This window comes from Rissa tridactyla, chromosome 7, assembly GCF_028500815.1.
Source record: "Rissa tridactyla isolate bRisTri1 chromosome 7, bRisTri1.patW.cur.20221130, whole genome shotgun sequence".
Lineage (NCBI taxonomy): Eukaryota > Metazoa > Chordata > Aves > Charadriiformes > Laridae > Rissa > Rissa tridactyla.
In genome coordinates, this window is record NC_071472.1 from 27,978,882 (window position 1) to 27,998,731 (window position 19,850).

Here is a 19,850-nt window from a genome sequence, read left to right on the forward strand (position 1 = left end):
TGGCGCCGCCGGGGCCGCCGCCGCCGCCGCCGCCGGGGCCGCCGCGCCGGAGCTGAGCGGCTCCGCCTCCGCGCTCGCGGGGAGTAATAGCGGCGGGGACGGGAGGTGAGCGTCCATCCCCGCGGCGGCGGCCGCCCTTTCTTCGCAGCAAGAGCAGGAGGATGCGGCCCGGCGCCGGGCTGTGAGCGATGGAGGGGGTCCTGTACAAGTGGACCAACTACCTGGCGGGTAGGCGGCGGGAAGCGGGGCCTAGGGGGACGGTGGTTGGGGCTGTGGCGGCCGGGGCCTATGGGGCCGGGGGGGGAGGTTGGCCTCGTCCGTAAGGCGCTGCTTGCGGCGTCGGTGGGTCCCGGCGTCCCCAGACGAGGGGTTTAGAGCCGAGCCGCCGTGGAGCGGAGGCTGCCGGCGCCCCTGAGGCGGCGGGGCGGCCTGGGGCCGGCTGCGGGGGCTGGGCCGGGCCGGGCCGCGGGGCGACGAGCGGCGGCGGCCGCCGCCAGCCGTTCCCCAAGCGCTGCCGTGTGTGTGGTGCCGGGGGGGCGGCAGGCCTCGGCCCAGCCGAGACCCGTCGCCCTTCCCCAAGGCGGCTTCGCAGCCAAGATGCTCCCACCCCCCCGGTTTTCCGCCGGGAGCTGGGTGGCCAAGCGCCCCTCCAGAGCTCCCTTGCCCAGTTCGTCAGGGACTGTTGACAGGACAGGCTGCAGCAAACACCGCCTGAAGTGCCTTATTCTAACGGACCGGCTGTGGGATTTTCCCCTCCACCTCTGTTTCCTCTCAGAATACAGCTTTTAATTTGCAACATGCAAACTTGCAGGGTTTCCTTGCTTGCAGCGGAGGAATCGCTTAAGATTACGTGTTTAAATCTTCAGTGCTGAACGTGGAAGTTTGAATTCTCTTTTAATTTGCTTTTGAATGGTAATTTTTTTGGAGTCTATGCTCCTGTATCCTAACATAAAAACATATAAAAAAACTTCAGTTCTGGGTGAAGTATTCACGAAATATATTTTTAGAAGTGCTGCAGACAGACATGCACCAAATACCTGCATTTGCCCTCAAAGCACTGGTTTTGTTTGCCTCATCCTCTGTCGTAATAGAGAAGCCACCTCCCTCTGGAGAGAGCAGTGGATCGACAGTACTGTGAAGGTGAAACAGATTCCTCTTCTGACACTGTAACAGGACTAATTGTCCCTCCAGAGCAGATCAGTGTCAGATCATACACCGTGCTTAATCAGGCCTCGTGTTTGACTGCTTGGTCAATATCTTCTTTGCCCTCTCATTCTTTGGGACTTCACCTGAGCAGTTCTGCTTCAGCATGTTCCAGTTTTGAGTGTAGAGTGGTGTCAAACTCGGTTCTGAGGGTTTATAAAACGTGGACCACGTTGCAAGGGTTGCGAGCACTTGCTGTGAATTGAAGTGCACAGAGCATAATCTTGCATTTTTCAGAGCAAATATGTCTTCGCATATACTGGCCTTCTGGTCAAAAAGAATAGTCGTACTGTAATTAAATAGGTATTTGATAAGATATTTTTGTCACTTCTTTACAATAAACGTGGAGAAAACACATATAGGAAAAACTGTGGTTGTGAAAGAAGCAACGAATACAAGTTGCTTTTCAGAATAGAATGGAAATCGACACTTTGACTTACATGACCAGAAATGTTACTGTAGCAAAAGGTAAAAGGTCACAGGTTAGAGCCCTTGTAGTGTTTGATGTAAATTTCCCATTTGAAGTTTGTTATTTAATGATTAAATATTCAACAGTAATTATGAATGCTGTACACACAATAGACTGCTTTATCAGTACGCAGCTAACTTCTGCGAAGTCAGTAGCCCTCTAAAATAGCAAGGTGCAGAACCCTTCCTTCTGTGTATGCTGGCCAGCTGAGAGCATCTGCTCCTGCATTTCAAAATTACAGTGTGTCAGGAATTCCCTATGATTTCCAAAATACATGAGGGCAGCAAATTTAAAGAAAAAAAAAATTAATCATATTAGTGAAATTTTTAAATGTTATTACCAACTTTCTTGTTACTCTGCTATTTATTTTTGTAGCCAGAAATAGGCTGTAGTACTTGTCATTAACGGTAGAAGCCAAGCAGCAAAGGAGCTTTTTTATTGTTGCTGAAGCATTGTGGAAAACATTTAGTTTCCTCCTTCATTGAGAGCAAACCAGAAATCCAGCTTTTTTTTTTTTTTCTCCTCAAATAACACGTGTGCATCTAAGAATTTGAGAAGTACAAATTTGTTAAATACTTTGTCAAGCATAGGCCCTGTTTGCCCAATTTCAAATCAGAAGAGGTAGTTTTGTTCTTTAGCTTGGTTCTGTGAGCTGCTCGGAGTCTTTTAAATCCTTTGCTTCTGTTTTTTCCAGTACCAGCGTAATGTGAGGCTGAAATAATCATCCATGTAGGGTCCTGTTCTATCAGAATTGGACCGTTGAGACAGGCATTGACGTACCACCTGTGCATGCACTTAGGCGATAAGGGCAGCACAGAGTCAATGTATTGCAACACAGTGTAGCAGGAAAAAAACCAACATTTTACAGGACAGGGTCTTCAGTGCAGTCATTTTATGACTGCATATTCTTATGTACACATACAATTTGAAGTATTTCCTGTGGGAGTTGGTATCCCTCAATGTTTGTACTTTTTTTTCATTCTGCTTTTATATATGAGTGTGGATCTGCTTATTAGTTGCCACTGCATTTTGAAAGACATAGATGCTTACCATTATAGCTAATAAATTTACAAAATATTTACATGTTATTGTTTCCTTGTCATGGAATTGTGACATAATGTAATGGGGCCTGCTCTTACACTTCTTGAATTAGTGTTAAAACTCATCATGACTTAGTGTGAGTAGTATGAAGCATTTATCTGATTTTCAAGAGTCTGATTAAGCCTCCTGTGTTGTAGTACGTGCTGCTGGATGGCTGGAGCTTGCTCTGTTGGAATGGCAATTGGTAAGTGCCATGGACCACACCGTCAGATCGCCGAATACGTTGAGTTCTTGGCCTTGCAGTTTTTGCCATTCCAAACCCTAAGCCAAGCAGGAAGTTATGTTTGGTGTTGAGTTGTAAAATAGAGGGGTAAGCCGCTCCTATTGTACAGCAGACCCAGACTGTAATGGACTCTACTTGGAAGAGCCCAGCTGCTTGTTATGCTCTACTGGAATATTTTAGTTCAATGTTACTTTTAGAAACAGAGGTGATATAACTAGGCAAAATGGTTTGCATTTAGTGGTATTAGAAATTAGGGCACTTATTCCTGTGAGTGCTGAGTTTTATGAAATAGCTGTTAAAAGAAAAAGAAAAAAAAAAAAAGGGAGGGGAAAAAAAAAGAAAGGAATGCTAATATACCTTAATCCAAGAGGGCCCCTGACAATAATTTACTATGTGGTGTAACGCTGCATGGAGTTCTCACAGGTATTTGTGTCTATGCATAAACTGTTCTGTTTTGTAGATCCACTGAGGTGAGAGATCGTTATATAATTTGGCTAAAGCAAAGCTGGTGGAAATTTTAGTAGAGGAACTGGTGTATGCTGCCCTCACAAATGGGCCTAAGAGTATAAGTCATGCCTCAGTTCCCCGCAAAATGCCTGACATTAAATTGTGGTTGAGCAATGGAGCTGGGCTACTTTCAAAGAAAATGGTGTGTCAATAGTTAAGTGTGAAATGTGCAAGTTTTCACTGAAATACAGTAGGCAGAGGAGACCATAGCATAGCATTCTGTGACAATGGTAATTTATTTGTGTCTTACAAATAAGATCTACAATCTTAGGAAAGTCTACCTGAAAAATGTACTTGAATGAGAATGGTTCTTCAGAGGTATGTAATTTATCAGCCTTTAAAATATGATTCCTTGGTGGCTGAATTAAAATTTAATTTTGCTGTAGAATGGAATATAGTAAAGACTGAAATACTACCAATCTTGCATCCAAAAAGAGAGCGAGTGAAATATATATACTAGTTCAGTTATAGAGTGGCTCTGGTCTTCAGACTGCGCAGATTGTTTACTTCCTGGTATGTTACATGAATAGTTTAATGTTTACATATTTAATAAAAGTTTTAACAGCCAAAGAGCTGAATTTGATTTGCAATTTAATAATTAGACTAAACTTTCCTTTTTATGTTTTTGATCTTGCTAGGTTGGCAGCCTCGGTGGTTTGTTTTAGACAATGGGATATTATCATACTATGATTCACAGGATGATGTTTGCAAAGGCAGCAAAGGAAGTATAAAGATGGCTGTGTGTGAAATAAAAGGTAAGAGTTAACAGATTTCTGCTTGGGGAAATTGTAGCTGCCAGGGAAATAGAAAAGATCACCCAACATACATTTTGCATCACAAGCTTTTCCTCCTCTGTTTTTGTTTATCTGTAGTCCGATGTGACTGCTTCATAGTTCACAAATAATAGTGAATGTGAATTATGAAATGGTGACAAAGAAAAATGCTTTTGACAATTAGAGCTCTGTTTTGAGATTTAGAACCCACCATGCATTCCTTTTTGTTTTGAATAGTTGTGTGCATGTGGCTTATGCACGTTACCTCGGCTAGTTATTTAGTTCTACCTCTTATCCCTCTTATGACCAGGGGTAAGAGATTGATTCGTAAATGCTAGTTTTTCAAAAGAGCAGCAGCAGTGACCCAAAAGGGCAAATTCTTATACACCAGAGAAGTTTAGTCTCTTGTTTTCCTGAGTCATTTTTACTTTTGTTGCTGTTAGAAGCTGCCCACATGCGTAGGTGGTGGATGTGTTAGAGTTAGTGAGCGAGCTGTTTGTGTCAGACTGTGAGTTTAGCCTTTAGCGTATTCTAATCTGTAGGTTAACCTCCTGGACTAATAGCAAGGCATTGTCTAACTCTCTCTTACTTTCAACTGGTGGCCTGTTTCCAGATACCTGTGGATGTCTGGGCTTGTGATGTGGGTACTTCTATATTAAAAAGTGGGACTTCTTATTTTATGTGGGCCACCAAGTATTTTTCATGTGGTAACTCCTTTTTGTTACTCTTTCCTTGGTGTAGATGAAATCAGTGATGTAAAGTGGAAGATCCCTTTTTTTGGCCATTTCAGTTGTTTGTTTTCTTGTCAACCTATTTTTTTGGTGAAGGAAAGGTAATAGTTGTAGTCTGGATTTGGTGCAGTCTCCTGCATCCGTGGTTAGTGCAGTGTGAGTCTGGAAGAAATGTGATTGATAACATGAAAACCAATAGAGTATTCAATTAAAGATAATAGACTGTAAACAAAGTCCACCTCAGCTCTTGGTTCTAGGGATCTGCGACCTGAAGCCAGATTTTGTCTAGAAGAGAGATTGTTTCAGTTTTTAGCCTAGCTCTCCATAAATACTTGTCCTTGCAACACAACCCTTCAGTTTGCCATGTTTAGGCCGGGTTGGGAACACAACAGTTGTGCAGAAAGGGAACTCCATTGTACTTGAGTCTGGCCACTGTTCAGTGTCTCGTGTTCCTACCTGTTGACTTGGAGGCATGCTGGGGAGAAGGATTGAGCAGCTTTGGGCGTTTTGTTATTTAGCAGTTTAGCTTACTGTATTACTGTGGGATTGTAATAAACGTTTTAAAATACTTTGATCAGCATTTAATAAATACTTGTTACTGAGTTGAGGTTACTTTTTTAAAAAATTGTTCTTTTCTTCTCTATCATAAGTTCATGCAACAGACAACACAAGAATGGAGCTGATCATCCCGGGGGAACAGCATTTCTATATGAAAGCAGTTAATGCAGCTGAAAGGCAAAGGTGGCTGGTAGCACTGGGGAGTGCAAAAGCCTGTTTAGCGGATACCAGAACAAAAAAAGAAAAAGGTATGTGTGTTACCTACAGCATATACAATCTTACCGCTTTTTCAAATGTTGTTTTCAGATAATGATAGTGCAAATATTGTGGTAGAAAGTCAGTGTTATTGTCTTGAAATAATTACAGTTTATATTTATAGTCATCTATATGGTAAATTCCTCCTTGATGTTTGAATTAGGGGTCACCTCCATTGACCTCTTCTATCTTAAGCTGAAATACTAGCAAATATTGTTGTTACAAGAGCAAACATACTGTTTGCAGCTTTTGTGAAGCCATTTGGTTTCTGCTGTTTTGAATCTTTATAGTTACTATTGGTTTTTTCCTTTTTTTTTCCTGGATGGCTTAATGTAACTATTTCCAGCCACTCCAGTGGGTGTAAATTTCATCCACTAAATGTTTTCTATATTGCATTGCAGCTAAGAAAGATTTCAACTTTATCTTTCTTAGTAATGTGTGTCTTTCTTAATGGTTATTAAATTAGCCTCAAACTAGTTAGTACAAACCATTGTCTGCTTCAAGTACAGTTCTTGACTCATTGCAAAATAGAATTTTCCTCAAAATTAAGGGAAAGTTTAAGTGAATTTTAAACTGATATTTACATTTAAATGAAAAGTGCTTAAAAATTAAAATGTGTACATACATTGTATGCAATTAATTACTATTTCCTTAATTTTTTATAGAAATAAGTGAGACCAATGAATCTCTCAAAACCAAAATGTCCGAACTTCGTCTCTACTGTGATCTTTTAATGCAGCAAGTTCATACGATACAAGAATTTGTTCACCATGATGAGACTCGCTCTCCTCCCAGCATTGAGGTACAGATTTCTGGAATGACACTGGAGAAATTAATTGTATAATACACGTCAAGTTTCTGTTGTTATCTTATGCCTTTTTCATCTCTAATTTTGGGACATTTAACCAAAGGTCAATTTGTGAGTGCTTGTGTGTGTATAATACTGTTGTGATTATATGTGCATAAAGTAAGTACCTGGATGGTTTAACTGTAATTGTAACATGCATTAGGAAGCAATTGTGTTACTGAGTCATTTGGTTGAAAGTCCGGAAGAACTGCCATAGGAGTTATGCAATAATGTGTCTTGTTTCACATCTCTGTTATGGGGAGAATAGTTGAAACAATCTTGTTTGTCCATTCTTTACTTCCTTGTGTAGGAGGGTATTCCGTTTTGTTATCAGTGAAAGCTAGTGTTACAGGTATTGGAAACCTACAGTGTAGATAAGTCTCTCTGGATATGAACAAGTCAAATTATTCTAGTATTTCTGCTTTGGAATAAAAGTTAGTACTGGAAATTATGAATGGCTTCATTCTTTACACTCTGGAGCAATGTGTGGACAATCTTGTTGTCCACTGAGGGCAAAGCAAGGAGTTGATGCTTGGTCACAACACAGGAAATTGTTGTCATTTTACAGCAAGGTGAGACTGACCTGCAGGCTCCTTGTGCTGGAGTGATAAAGCTGTTTGCACATCCTGCTGCGATTCATTTGTTTCACTGAATGATCTTCTGATACTAGTTGGTCACTCTCAGACAAGCTTTGCAGTAAAAATGTTACAGCTTTGTTGGCTGATACCCTAAAGAAATTCAGATGTCAGAAAGAAATTACAATGCTGTCACATTTGTTTGCTTAAATTAGCCTCACAGGAAGGTGAACATTTGATTAAATAAAATGGGAAATGGAATTTCTTAATGGTATGGAGGGAAATTAGCGCGCGCGTGTGTGTGAGTGGTGGTGTGGCAGAGTTGTATTTGCATCGTTTCATTTTTTTTCTTGCTTATGCGTGTACTTTCATTTATTTTCAGAACATGAATGAAGCCTCTTCCTTGCTTAGTGCCACATGTAATACGTTTATCACAACACTTGAAGAATGTGTGAAGATTGCTAATGCCAAGTTTAAGCCAGAAATGTTCCAGCTGCCTCACCCTGATCCCTTAGTTTCTCCTGTGTCACCATCACCTGTCCAAATGGTTTAGACATTTTGAAATACTATGTTTTCTAAGTGTTATATTGTTGGCTGAATGGGGGGAAGAATGGCAGAAGACGATGCTATTGCTACGTGCTATGATGTCAACAGTTGAAATCTTGACTCTGTTATGATCAGTACTGATCCTAAATACAAATCAATAATTTTCCATTCCCAGTCTTTGTTTGCTAGTTTTTACATAATCAGAGTAATTTATTGTACATGTCAAGACCCTGTAATGAGGTATCTCATAAATGAATGAGGTTTAACCTTTCCTCAGTTCAACTGTTTCTTTGTTTTTTAGAATGCTAGCTGTACACTAACCTTAAAAATTTCATAAGCTTGCCTCCTGTTTAAACAGATGAGTGCTTTGTGGCTCGAAGCTCTTCAGCAAGATAGCATATCTTTCAATGTATATAATTAAAAAAGTTTTATTAATCTAACATGCCCTTATTTAACAAAAAGGTAAATAGTGGTAAAAATATTACTTGCATAACTCTTCACTACTGATTATTTCCCTTAGAAGGACAGCGTTTGTGGAATCATCTTAAATGTCTTCTCGACCATATGTATAGATTGCAAGATAAGCTCTATTGTGGGATTCCGTTGTGGGAATCCCTTTCTTTGTACTTGGATCTCTTGTCTCTTTATCTTCAATCAGTTTACTTACAAAGCTGATCATTATTGATCTAAATTAGTAATTTTCTTTGATATGTATAGAGATTTGACAGCGATATCAGAAGAACCACAAGGAATCAAGAGGCAGGATTTGGCTTATTGGGTAATGGGGAATTTAAGCTGGCATTTGGTAGAGGAAAAATGTCTTGATATATTTCTGTATATCACAGCAATTAACAAATGGTTCTGTGAGTAACACTGGAGCAAGAGAGAATGAACTCCATAGAAACAAGGTGGTACTTTTTTGTAGTAAACCATTTCCTGTGTGAAAACTTTTGATATCAATGGCAATTGGTTTTCACATAGTTAAATCAGATTTTTAACTAAGATTGCCCTCTCTCTTTGTAGAAACTGTAAATAAAGTAAAAATTAATGTAGGTATGCATATTATTCTTACAAGTAGCTTGTGACGTTTTTGGTGTGGTTTATTGTTTGCTTATTTAATTTTTTTTTTTCCCCTAGATGAAACGTTCCATTAGCCACCCTGGTCCTTGCTATTCAGAAAGGTAATCTTCTATTTTGTTAAGCTTTTTTCTTATGTCTCAAAAAGCCTCCATGAACCTCTTAGTGTTAAAATTAAAATATAAGAAGAATTGTTCACTTGGTGGTAAGAAAAATTAAACAGCATAAATTGACCTAAATTTGAAAACTAGGGGTGCAGATTATCAGTGTCAGTGGCAAATAATGCAGCTGCTGTCTCTAATATGCTCTAAAAATGTCCTTACTGTAGAAACTTTATGCAAATGATTTATTCTGACAAGTTTATGAAATTAGACATACAGCTTGAAATGCTAACATTCTTTTTGGGTCAGTGTTTCAGATTCTTGAGTTATTTTTTCTGCATGCAAAGATTATATTACATTTTTATTTCCTTTTTCAGGCTTTATAATTGTGAAAATTAAAAATGTTCTGTTGACTGTGCCATTTTTAGTTTAGTGTAGTGAAAACCATTGATACTAACAGTTTAATCTGAGCACAAAATCGTTTTAAATTTAAAATTTATATGGGTTGTCACAGATTTTGCTTACTTCGAGATCTCATTTCTTTTGTAGGAATAATCACTCTGTAAAAGAACCAGTTTCATCCCTTCACCGATTTTCACAGCGGCGCAGAAGAACATACTCGGATACAGAATCTTACAGTGATACTCCCCTTGAAGATTCTCAGAGTAAGTTGGGAAGAGGAATGGTTTTCTTCTGTATCCTTCTGTACAATTTATTACCCTGTTCACAGCAGCTGTTCTAGTGCTGATAAAAAGAGTTTTCTTAGTTATGCAAAGTTTTGATTGTAAGATTCCTATATCATAAACTAAAGCACTTGTGTAGTTTGTTACAATGCTGACTTTTGCTGGCTTTCATTCATACTGAAAAGGATCTTTCAGCTGGAATAGTTCTATTGAAATCAGTGAGACTATTGGCAAGGTGAAATAGAGACATAACCAGAAAAGGGATGTTTGTACTAACAGAATCTTGCATTAATGATGTTCTGGTAAGTGGTGTGGAATACTGTTGTTTGCTACCTGCTTGTTGTCACAAAGCAAATTCTCCCTTCTGTGACCCCTGTGAGCAGTGGGGGGTCATTTCCACCCAGTGCCTTGTGGAAAGACGGTTCATTTCAGTGGCTGCTTGCCCTTTGTAGAGAACAGCACTGTTCTGAAAGAGTGCAGCCTTGCCAATAATAAATAAAAGCAACCCCAAAATTATGAAATGATGTCATGATCAGAATATTATTCCCTCCTGATTAGATGGGCCTACTGAATTAGTAACCAGTTCTTCTGGGATTTTTCCTTTTGAATCTTGCTGTCATTTTGACTCCATCCTAACTCCTCTCTGGGAGACTTTAACTTGACTAGTTCTGGTTTAGTCTGGGTTCCTTTTGGAGTGCCTGGTGCCTTACTTGCATAGAAAAAACCTGAGGCCTGGCATTGCTGAAAGCCCCCGTGATCACAAAGATGTACTAATTCTTTACATTCTATCTTGAAGCAAGTATTTGCACCTTCGCACCATTTCCGTGGTTTTCTGATGCTCATGTGTTGCAGGGTGGCCACCTCTTTCACCTCATGCATACCCTGTGCTGGTGGCAGATGAATCCCAAGCTAATAAACTTAGTTTAGATCCTATTCTGTGTCTCATTGGTAATGTAGATGCACATCAGTGTAGCTTCCTATATTGTGAGGCTTTTGTTGTTACCATCTGGAACTTCTGGTGTTGGTTACAGAGTCTGACTCTTCTCAGGACTGCTGAAAAGGGTCTTTGTCTCCTGTGTTTCTGCTAATACCAGACTTTTATGGTTCCTTACTGTGTAGCTCTAGTTTCTAGCTCAGTTTCTGTCTTTTTCGGTTTTCTTTTACTGTGTTAGAAGCTTCCTCTGCTACCTTCCAGTTATCTTAGCTTTTCCTCTTTCCTGTCAGGTAGCCTAGTAATACCCAACTTGCAGTTAAGTCGTCTGTTTCATTTTAGTAGCAGAAAATGTTTTAATTAAATGCTTATCAATGCATCGGTTCTTTAAAAAAAATAAAATTCATGTGTTCCTCCTACAGAATATGTCTGCAGCTCACAGATTACTGTCCTTCCTAATGTAAAAATTATTATGTATTAAAAAATAAAAGAGAAAAATTACTTGATTTATACTAGCTGAACATTATTCATACTCATCATCCTTGGACATGATGCTGATTGAAATGCTTCAGAAAAAGTCTGGAGTAATTATTCTTCTGATTGCTTACGTACAGAAAATAGAATAACTGACAGATTGGATGAGTTTTTTGGGGGTTGAAATTAAATACTTATTGATATCTTCCTAGGATCTGCTCACTGTTCTAGAAGTGCTGTCAATGGGGATCTGGTATCATCAACCATTCCTGAAGAAAATAGATCAGTATCGAAGGAAGGATCTGAACTGGAAGAGACTTTTTCATCCCTTTCTTCCTGAATAAACTGAAAGTATTCAATTTTCTATAAATAAGGCTATGCAAAAGCTGCTGTAATTATACTGTTGTTATAGGAAGTAGTCATTTCCCTTTTTAGAAGGATTTCTCTGCACTTTATAGAATAACATAAAAACTATCTTTGAAGTGTATTTTATCTTTATATAGTTTATTTGCAAGAGTATTTTCCTAATATTTCACAGTTTGAATGTGCATTTTTTGAAACAAATGATGGCTTAACAGGTAAGCATCCACATTTGTAAATGTAGCTCTTTTTAAAAAGTGTGAAGGTCTGACTGATACATTAGTAAACCTGCAGGTTATAAACTTCAGCAAAAATGTTTCATTTTTTTTTTTGGAGAAAATGCAACTTGTGCCATGGGCCTCTTGGTCATTTGTACCGGTCATCCACCAGGAGCTGTGATTAGCCCTGGGACGGCTTTTTTGCCTCCGTAAGGGCTGTGGGAATGGGCACTAATGGGTCTACTCTAGCAGCTTGATGGTAATTGACATTGCCTTCTTTAAAAACACAAGGATATACATAATCCGGTCCTTATTTTTAGCCAATGAAAGTAGAAATATTTAGTGTATTTTTCTAAACAAATGTATAAAGGTAACTTAATATGAAGCATTTGTACCAAACATTGGATATTTAATAATTTTTATTTATTTATTCTTTTTTGCATCAAAAATTTCTACCTACTTTCACTACTAGAGGTCTAAAGATCTATTAAAGGCTTCAAAATGTGCATAAATTGCTTCTGGAGTGTGTAGCATCACAAGTAGCTAACGCAGCACTGTTAAGATTTACTCTGCTCACTTAAGATGTGTTTTTAGCAAAATATTACAGAAGCAAGAGCTGAAATATTAGACCAGTAAGCTGCTGTTGTAATGAATATTTGTATCTATACATATTTTATTTATGACATATTTATACAAAAGAGAGCTTCTGTTTTTGCAACTCCTTTATATCATTTGAGGATGGTATACACCAGGAGAGGGATTCTGCTCTCAGTTACGTCAGTGTAAATTTGGATTAACTGTAAGTGAGATTGGAGTCCGACTCTCTTAATTAAATGAGTAATATAGTATAACAGTGCCTACTAGCACCTTGGTCCATAAGGCTGTTAGTGTTAGCATTGTAAGCTTTTGGGGTATTCATTTAGGGATAAACTTGGTCTATAAAGTCTTAGCTGTAGAGCACTTTAAGCAAGCCATTTACTGTTTTTGATTTACACAATTGTTAAATAAGTGTACAGGGTTTTTTGCACTCAAGCACATACCAAAATCTGTTTTTATAAGCAAATATTTAATTTGATTTAACCAGTCTTCCTTTTGTGTATATGAATAATTTCGTGTTTTTGAAGCAGGCTGGAAAGGACAGATGGGAATGGAATGGAACCTTTCCTTTCAAAATAGGTCCAAATGTTGAGGAAAAACATATGAGCTGTTGCCCATATATAAAACACCGGTTTATAAACCATTATGTCAGGGTCGAATGGGATGGAATGGTTCATACAAGTAAAGTTATTTGTGGATACCAGCTCAGAGCTGTCATTTGTGCTCAGTTCTGTCAGTATTCATGCAACTAGCATTTGCATATGCATATCAGCCACACACATGCTTGTACATTTTTTTCTGAATGTTTGCTTTAATGTATTCTGTATGACACTTATGACAATTGTAAAAATAAGTATTAAAAAAGATGTTCAGAGAAGTAAACTACATATTGCAATGGGAGTGTTGTCTTGAATCATATGCTGTCTTAGAGCTACTTATTGACATTTTCCTGAGGTTTCTGCCAGCTTGTACAGTGTTAAGTATATGTTACATTAATGAGTATCTCTTTCTGGCTTTCAACTACTACAGAGAAAACTTTAGTTTTGATTGCAGTTGCTTCTGAAGGGATCGATCTGAAACCAATTCAATTTTTTAAGTAGTATTTATCACTTAAAGAATATAAGCGTACTACATGTATTTAGGTGAAAAGTGATAACCATCAGTTTAGGAGATGTAGTGTAGCTGCTGTTCCTGCTGGTGTGAGTTAATACCTTTTTAAAGGGGTATAACACCTGAACGAAGGAAATGTCTGTCTCTGAAAGCTAAAAATGATGTTCGTCATTATCCTGCTTTGTGTAATTGTGAAACCTGCCTGTGATGGGCGTTACTTTACCGACTAGTGTGAGGGCTGAACCTGAGAGTTCCAGATCCAGATCTAGAAGAGAAAGTTCCTGCTTAAAGAGGATTTATGTAGAACCTGAGTGCCCAAATCCACAGTTCGCATCCTGAAGATCTCTGCTGTTTAACATTGAAGACCAAAGCACCATACAGATTTTTATTTCACTGGTAGAGCTCCCCGGATGGCTGTGACTGTGTTTGTGCATCCTTAGAATTGCCACTATCATGGAAAGCCAACTTAAGCAGTAAACTAAGATTTGGAAATTAGGCATTCCTCTGACCGTGCATTGAGGGAACTGGTGCTTCACTATTTTGCAAAGGGCGTCTGACACACTAACAGGAGCAAGCTTACTAAGAGATAGAGTAATGGCCTGCACTTTAAAACATGCTAAAAGAAATTCTTTACCTCTGCTCTTCCCACTGTGTAAGTAGTGATTGGAAGGTGTCTAAGAAGGTGCCTGTATCAGGAGCAGTATGGTGAGTAGGACTAGGGAAGTGATCATCAGCACTGGTGAGGCTCCATCTTGAGTACTGTGGCCAGTTTTGGGCCCCTCACCACAAAAAAGACGTTGAGGTGCTGGAGCAGTTCCAGAGAAGGGCAACGGAGCTGGTGAGGGGTCTGGAGAACAAGTCTCCTGAGGAGCGGCTGAGGGAGCTGAGGGTGTTCAGCCTGGAGAAAAGGAGGCTGAGGGGAGACCTTCTCGCTCTCTACAACTGCTTGAAAGGAGGGTGTAGAGAGGTGGGGGTCGGTCTCTTCTCCCAGATAACAGGCAATAGGACAAGAGGAAAAGGCCTCAGGTTGCACCAGGGGAGGTTTAGACTGGGTATTAGGAAAACCTTTTACGCTGAAAGGGTTATTAAGCACTGGAACAGGCTGCCCAGGGAAGCAGCTGAGGCACCATCCCTGGTGGTATTTAAAAGACGGGTAGACATAGAGCTTAGAGATAGGGTTTAGTGATGGTTTTTGTCAGAGTTGATGGTTTGACTGGATGATCTGAAAGGTCCCTTCCAAGCTAGGCAATTCTATGATTTAGGAATTTAATTTACTTTTAGCATTTTAATATTTGTTAAATCTGGATGAACAATCCAGAATATTGTCTGGCAAGAAAGTAGACTTTCCCTGCTTTGCTGTCTGGTGCCGCCTGTTTCCTCATGGTAGGACACTATCGTCAGGGCTGTTGATGCACCAATATACATAGATACTCCCATAGCTGTATCCTGACTCTTCTAACCAGCACGCATATGGGAGAGAAGGCTAAAGATGAGAGCACGACTGTATCTTATGGATGTGTTTAAAAAAAAAAAAAAAAACAAAAAAACAAAAAAACCCCACATGACAGGCTTCCTTCAACTTTTTCAAAGGGAAGGGTAAAAAGGCATCTCCAAGACTGTAAATTATAGATGTCAAAGGTAATATTTTAAATCCGGTCAAGGGACAAGGTTTAAGAATGTCTCCTCCTCCTTGTGTTTCATATTCTCTTGTGATAAATACTGCTTTGGCTACTTCTGTTATCTTCCCTTTCTCAGTGCACTCCGTAGGCTGCCTGGGTATTTTCCACAAAATTTGGGTTACAGTGGCAGAAGTGGGTCATAATTGCCTTCTATGGGTCTGACTAATTTTTCTACACACTGGCTGTCATTTTCTGACATGTCAGAGTACCTGATTTTCTCCATCATCCTGTCTCCTTTGTACCGCTGTTGTTAATACTATGGCATATTCCAGTGGGGGAATCACTGAATGATTTATTTTTGACTGTTACACTTCGGGTTTTTTGATAGACATTAAGTGTTTTGATTTTAATTTTTTTTAAAATACACACTCTAGAATATTATCATCTTCGAAAAGGGGAAAGAAAAAAAAACTAGCAACTAGAGAAGATTTAATATTTTATCAGAGATGATGCAAGATTTTTGTGTTCTGTTCATATAATTTTTTCCCCTTGAAGGGCAAAGTCGTTGAAACTGGAGACGACGGTAAAAATTGAAATGCAATGTAAAGACTGGGGTTTCTTGTCTGCTAGCGGTAAAATGAATCTCTTGGTGTTATTATGGCTATCCACCATCACAGTTATTTTTCTCGGGCTGCCAAATGTAAAATGTTAGTAGAGACCGTATAGCAGATTTTATACAACAACTCACAGAGCTTTGCTAAAAAGTTTATCCTTATGCATCAGGACCCAGGAAACATCAAGTCCAAATGCCTTCACACATATCAATGGTAGGTTATTTTTCTGAACTTGGTCCTATAGAGCAATAGATTTTGTCTTTAAAGTGAGCAAATGCCAGTTTTTCAGTTAAAAATCACAATATTCGACCCGAATATAATAAGCAAATAATTTGAAATGTTAATTGTTTATTTTTTTATCCGGAAACTGCTTAATCTATAGTCTTGGAAAGTGTTACTGTCTAGGGATGTGTTCTGGGAAACTGAATACTGAAGCTTTAGGTGGTGAATTTATTAGTGTCGCTCTATATTAGCATTCGCGTAGCAGTCTTGTGAAAAAACACCGGCTCAGCAGGTTGGCATGTAAAGTTATCTATTAAAGCTGTGCTTCAGCAAAGCCTCTAAGTACTTTAAATTCTATTTTTAGGCGTGTGACTGACTCATCTGCTTAAAATTAGGTGTGCTTGCGTAAGTACTGTGCAGTGTTGGGCCAGAGAGGTACAGGCAGAATGAACCCATTTACGCTGGCGTGCTTTCCTCTTGATCGAGTAAATATGTCTAGACTCAGTAGAGGTCATGGAGGACCGAGTTTCCAGTAGCGTTTCTGGAGAAGAGTCCATTCTTCAATCTGCAGATGCTGCCCGTCACTGTTACTTTCTGCTGAGATGACTCACTGGTGCATTTGTAGTGTTAATTTTCCTATGTGTCTGTGTATACAAGTTAGTTGCTGGTTAAACAAGACCATACCTGTGTATTTTTGTGTCTTGTATTGAGTTGGTTGTTTTTTTTAAAACACCTAATGGAATTAGAATGAGAAGCTTTCTTGAGGGTTATTTTTTGTATTTGAACGCTTTAAAGATTACAATAAATGGCCTTTTTTAACCTCATTTTTATTTCTTTCCTCCTTAAGGAAGAAATACCACGCACTCTTAAACTTTTTCATCTTTATGATTATTTCTAAGTGTTCCCGATTCCATCACTTGAAAAAGTCCGGATCTTGTCCTGACTCTTCTGAAATCCTTATTTTTACTTTAGTCCTTGTTTCACCGCCATTTATTAGCTTTCCTGCATCGTTTGGATACCTATTGGTTGACAGTATATATGTTTGTAGGAAATTTAAAAAAAAGGTCCGCTTCTATAGTCAGTCTTTTTTGGAATAGGCTTTTAAACATACTACCTTCTTTACTACTTCTGAGGAACTTGAACTTTTTTTTTGTAGCAGTCGTATGCTGGGAGTCATAGCGATGCAGAAGTGTTGCTAACTAATGCTCCTGCTCCACTTAAAGAGAATTTTACAGCTCCTGAAGCAGTGTTGCATTGCTGTGAGCGCATTTGCTCTCGAGCTTTTTCTGCTGACATAAGTGAATTCTAGAAGCAGAGTTGCTCTTTTGACCTTGATACTCTTTTCCCATAGATAACCAAAATTGTGACCGGCCTGCATGGGATTTGTGATTCCTCCCCCCCCGGGAATGTAAAGACAGGCTTTGCTCCTATAGATATGTCATATAGACATATAGATATGTCAGATACATTGCTCATATAGATATGTCAGCTGAGCCGAGGGACGAAGAACTGATGAGGCATGGGCCCTATATCGTCCATGGGAGGTGAGAAATTGTAGGTCCGGGCAGTTAGTGGTCAACTAGTCTATACTAGTGGCAGCTGCCAAAAAAAGGAGCCAATAGCCAGGTTTCCTGGAGGCAGTTTTTAACCACTTTCATCAGCGACCAGTGATAAAGAAGAGAGATTAGCAATTTATCCATATAGTCACTTAACAGAGGGATAATACGAACAGCATAATGCTTTGGCATGTGTTAGAATTTATCCTTTGTCAATCGAGAACCTATGAAGAAAACTTTTTTTTTTGTTGTTTCTTTTTTTTAAGGCTGACTTTTTATGGCTGACTTTCTGGTGGCCAGGCTGTTTCTGGTAGATGGCTGGATTTTCAACAGTTAGCTACCTGGTTTACATTGGAGAATTGCATTTCTACCTCGTCTTTTCTTTCAGCAGCTCTTTTTCTGTAGTGTAGTAGAGGAACTATGAAAATAGAGCATAATAAATAACGAGGAGTCGTGGGTTTTGTGGTGCAGAAAGCATGCTTTATTTTAAAGGAACAATTCTATCTCCAGGAGGTTCAACAGCTAACAAGCCTTATTACTACGTTAGGAGAACTAAAGCAAATTTGAAGTGCAGGGCGGTATTTGATGTTGTAGCAACAGTTTGTTTTCAAACTGTGGTTCATTTCTTAGTTGCCCGGAAGTGACTACTGGATGTCTAATTCTACCACACAAACTCAATCACTGCACCCTAACGAACCTCCGAGAGGGGGTACTGCTGCTGCACTTGAGTACCTGAAAAGCTTCGTTGATAAAGGGATGGCCAGGTGATGTTACTTTTTTAAAGCTGTTCAGGCAGTCAATATGTCAGAAACAGTACACAGACAGTGGGTGAACAAAGTGCTGGCCGCTTGCACTTTGTCCAAAAATAGTCAGTCAGGTATGGAAATCACGACGTAATCAGATCCAATGTAAAACATTAAAGCAATGCTTACAGGAGGGTAATTGCAAACATCGCCAATGCCTTACATTTCCGATTCAACATAAATATTCGTGCACGTATGAAATACTATGCACAGTATCATCTCTTAGGTGTAGGTGATCTTCAACAGGGAGCCTCTCTACCTGTTGAGGCATTCTTAGACATCAACAATGAGTTGAGGCGCAAAGATTAGTTAAAAGTTGAGCAGGGTAGTCGTTTGCTAGGAAACTTTCTCCTGCCAAACTGTTAGTTCCAAAAGTTACGTTTCAAAATGTCATAAAATAAATGGTACAAAACTTCATAACCGTTAATTTCGGCTATATACAGTATGTACATGTCAGTGTAAAAAGTGTTTAAAATTCTTAGGTCAATAATGACTATAAGTCATAATGTATAATTTTGGACTTTGTCTCATTCAGGTAGGTACAAAAATATTTTTTTTTTTATATTTACAGATCAGATATTTCAGTCCATATATGAATCACTTGTAAAAAGACAAGTGTAAATAATACAGATCAAGCTCTCTAAATTGATCGAATATTAATATTCACAGTGGCAGAATCAGTACCAAATTCATTGCCTAAATTCAGGGTATAAAGTCCACCGTCGTTCTTCTGGACATCCATGATGATCAGGGTGGTTAAATCTTCGCTGGTTTCAATGTGGAATCTGCCTTGCTGGTCCTGACTGGTAATTTTTCTCCCTCTGCAGTACCATGTTATTTCAGGAGCAGGATCACCCGAAAAGGCACAAGATAGTGTGAGAACTTTTCCTTCATCAATGCTGATATCAGATGGGAGAGCTTCAATTTTGGGTGGTACTCCTTTACAAAACAGGAGAAGAAATACCAAGTTAGTCTGTATCCAGTAAGCCATGCAGCAGGTTTACTCTGAGGACTACTTCAGGATATTTTAAGCACTAACTCTACCAGTAATTGTATTGCTCACCTCTCAGACCTGATTTAAGCATTTTACTAGTTGAACTCTCCAGTTGAGCCATACTAGATTTCCCCATAATACTGCTGGAGCTCATCTCTACAAAGGATTCTTTCATGGAGGACATGCTTTTGGCAGACATGCTTTCAAATTTCATTTCAGTCATGCTGCTACTGCTGAAACTGCTGAATGAAGCCTCTTGTTTAGAAGAAGCCATTTGAAAGGACTGAGAAGAAAAACTTTCGTGCATGCTTGCGTCGCCACTTGTCTTCAATACTACCTCTTTTGGAGGTTCTTCAATTAGAGCTGGGGAGCATCGCAAACATAGAAGGAAAAACCAATAACGTCACATTAACAAACAGTCATGCAGTTCTATATGGTTAATTTTACAGAAATGAAGAGACAGCATAGTTTGCTTTCAATGGAAAACTGCAGTGGAGTATAAAATTGTTTACAATCATTTGATTCAAGATGTCCAAATCACAAAAAGTAATTTATAAATGAAACAAGTAGGAAATGGAACTGTTACTAGTATGTACATACATACATAAGAAGAAATGGGTTGTCACACAGTGTTTCCTATGAGAACCATTACTAGAATTACACACTGAGAAATTGCGTGTGTTCAGTTCCTGTCTGTAGAAGT

At 39.1% G+C, this 19,850-nt stretch overlaps 2 protein-coding genes across 41 annotated transcripts in view; one reads left to right on the top strand and one right to left on the bottom strand.

Annotated features, from left to right (window-relative positions):
- Positions 1-14: 14 nt before the first annotated feature.
- PLEKHA3 (pleckstrin homology domain containing A3) lies at positions 15-19,443 on the top strand. 2 transcript variants are annotated; one of them, XM_054210421.1, is made up of 9 exons: positions 15-228; positions 2,911-2,957; positions 4,142-4,258; positions 5,658-5,813; positions 6,486-6,622; positions 7,625-7,789; positions 8,926-8,969; positions 9,516-9,631; positions 11,267-19,443. In XM_054210421.1, the coding sequence occupies exons 2-9, from the start codon at positions 2,924-2,926 to the stop codon at positions 11,392-11,394; spliced, it is 897 nt and encodes a 298-aa protein (XP_054066396.1). In that variant the 5' UTR covers positions 15-228; positions 2,911-2,923; the 3' UTR covers positions 11,395-19,443. The 2 variants fall into 2 exon arrangements, with proteins under 2 accessions (XP_054066396.1, XP_054066395.1); XM_054210420.1 differs by lacking the exon at positions 2,911-2,957.
- TTN (titin) overlaps positions 17,809-19,850 on the bottom strand; it is a 244,262-nt gene continuing 242,220 nt past the window's right edge. For 38 of the 39 annotated variants that reach the window (XM_054210417.1, XM_054210392.1, XM_054210385.1 and 35 more), the window contains 2 exons: positions 19,217-19,510; positions 17,809-19,092 (listed from right to left, as the gene is read on the bottom strand). In XM_054210417.1, the coding sequence (XP_054066392.1) occupies positions 18,794-19,092; positions 19,217-19,510 (593 nt within the window). In that variant the 3' untranslated portion in view covers positions 17,809-18,793. The remainder of the gene's footprint in view (positions 19,093-19,216; positions 19,511-19,850) is intronic. The other variant, XM_054210393.1, reaches the window with a different exon arrangement.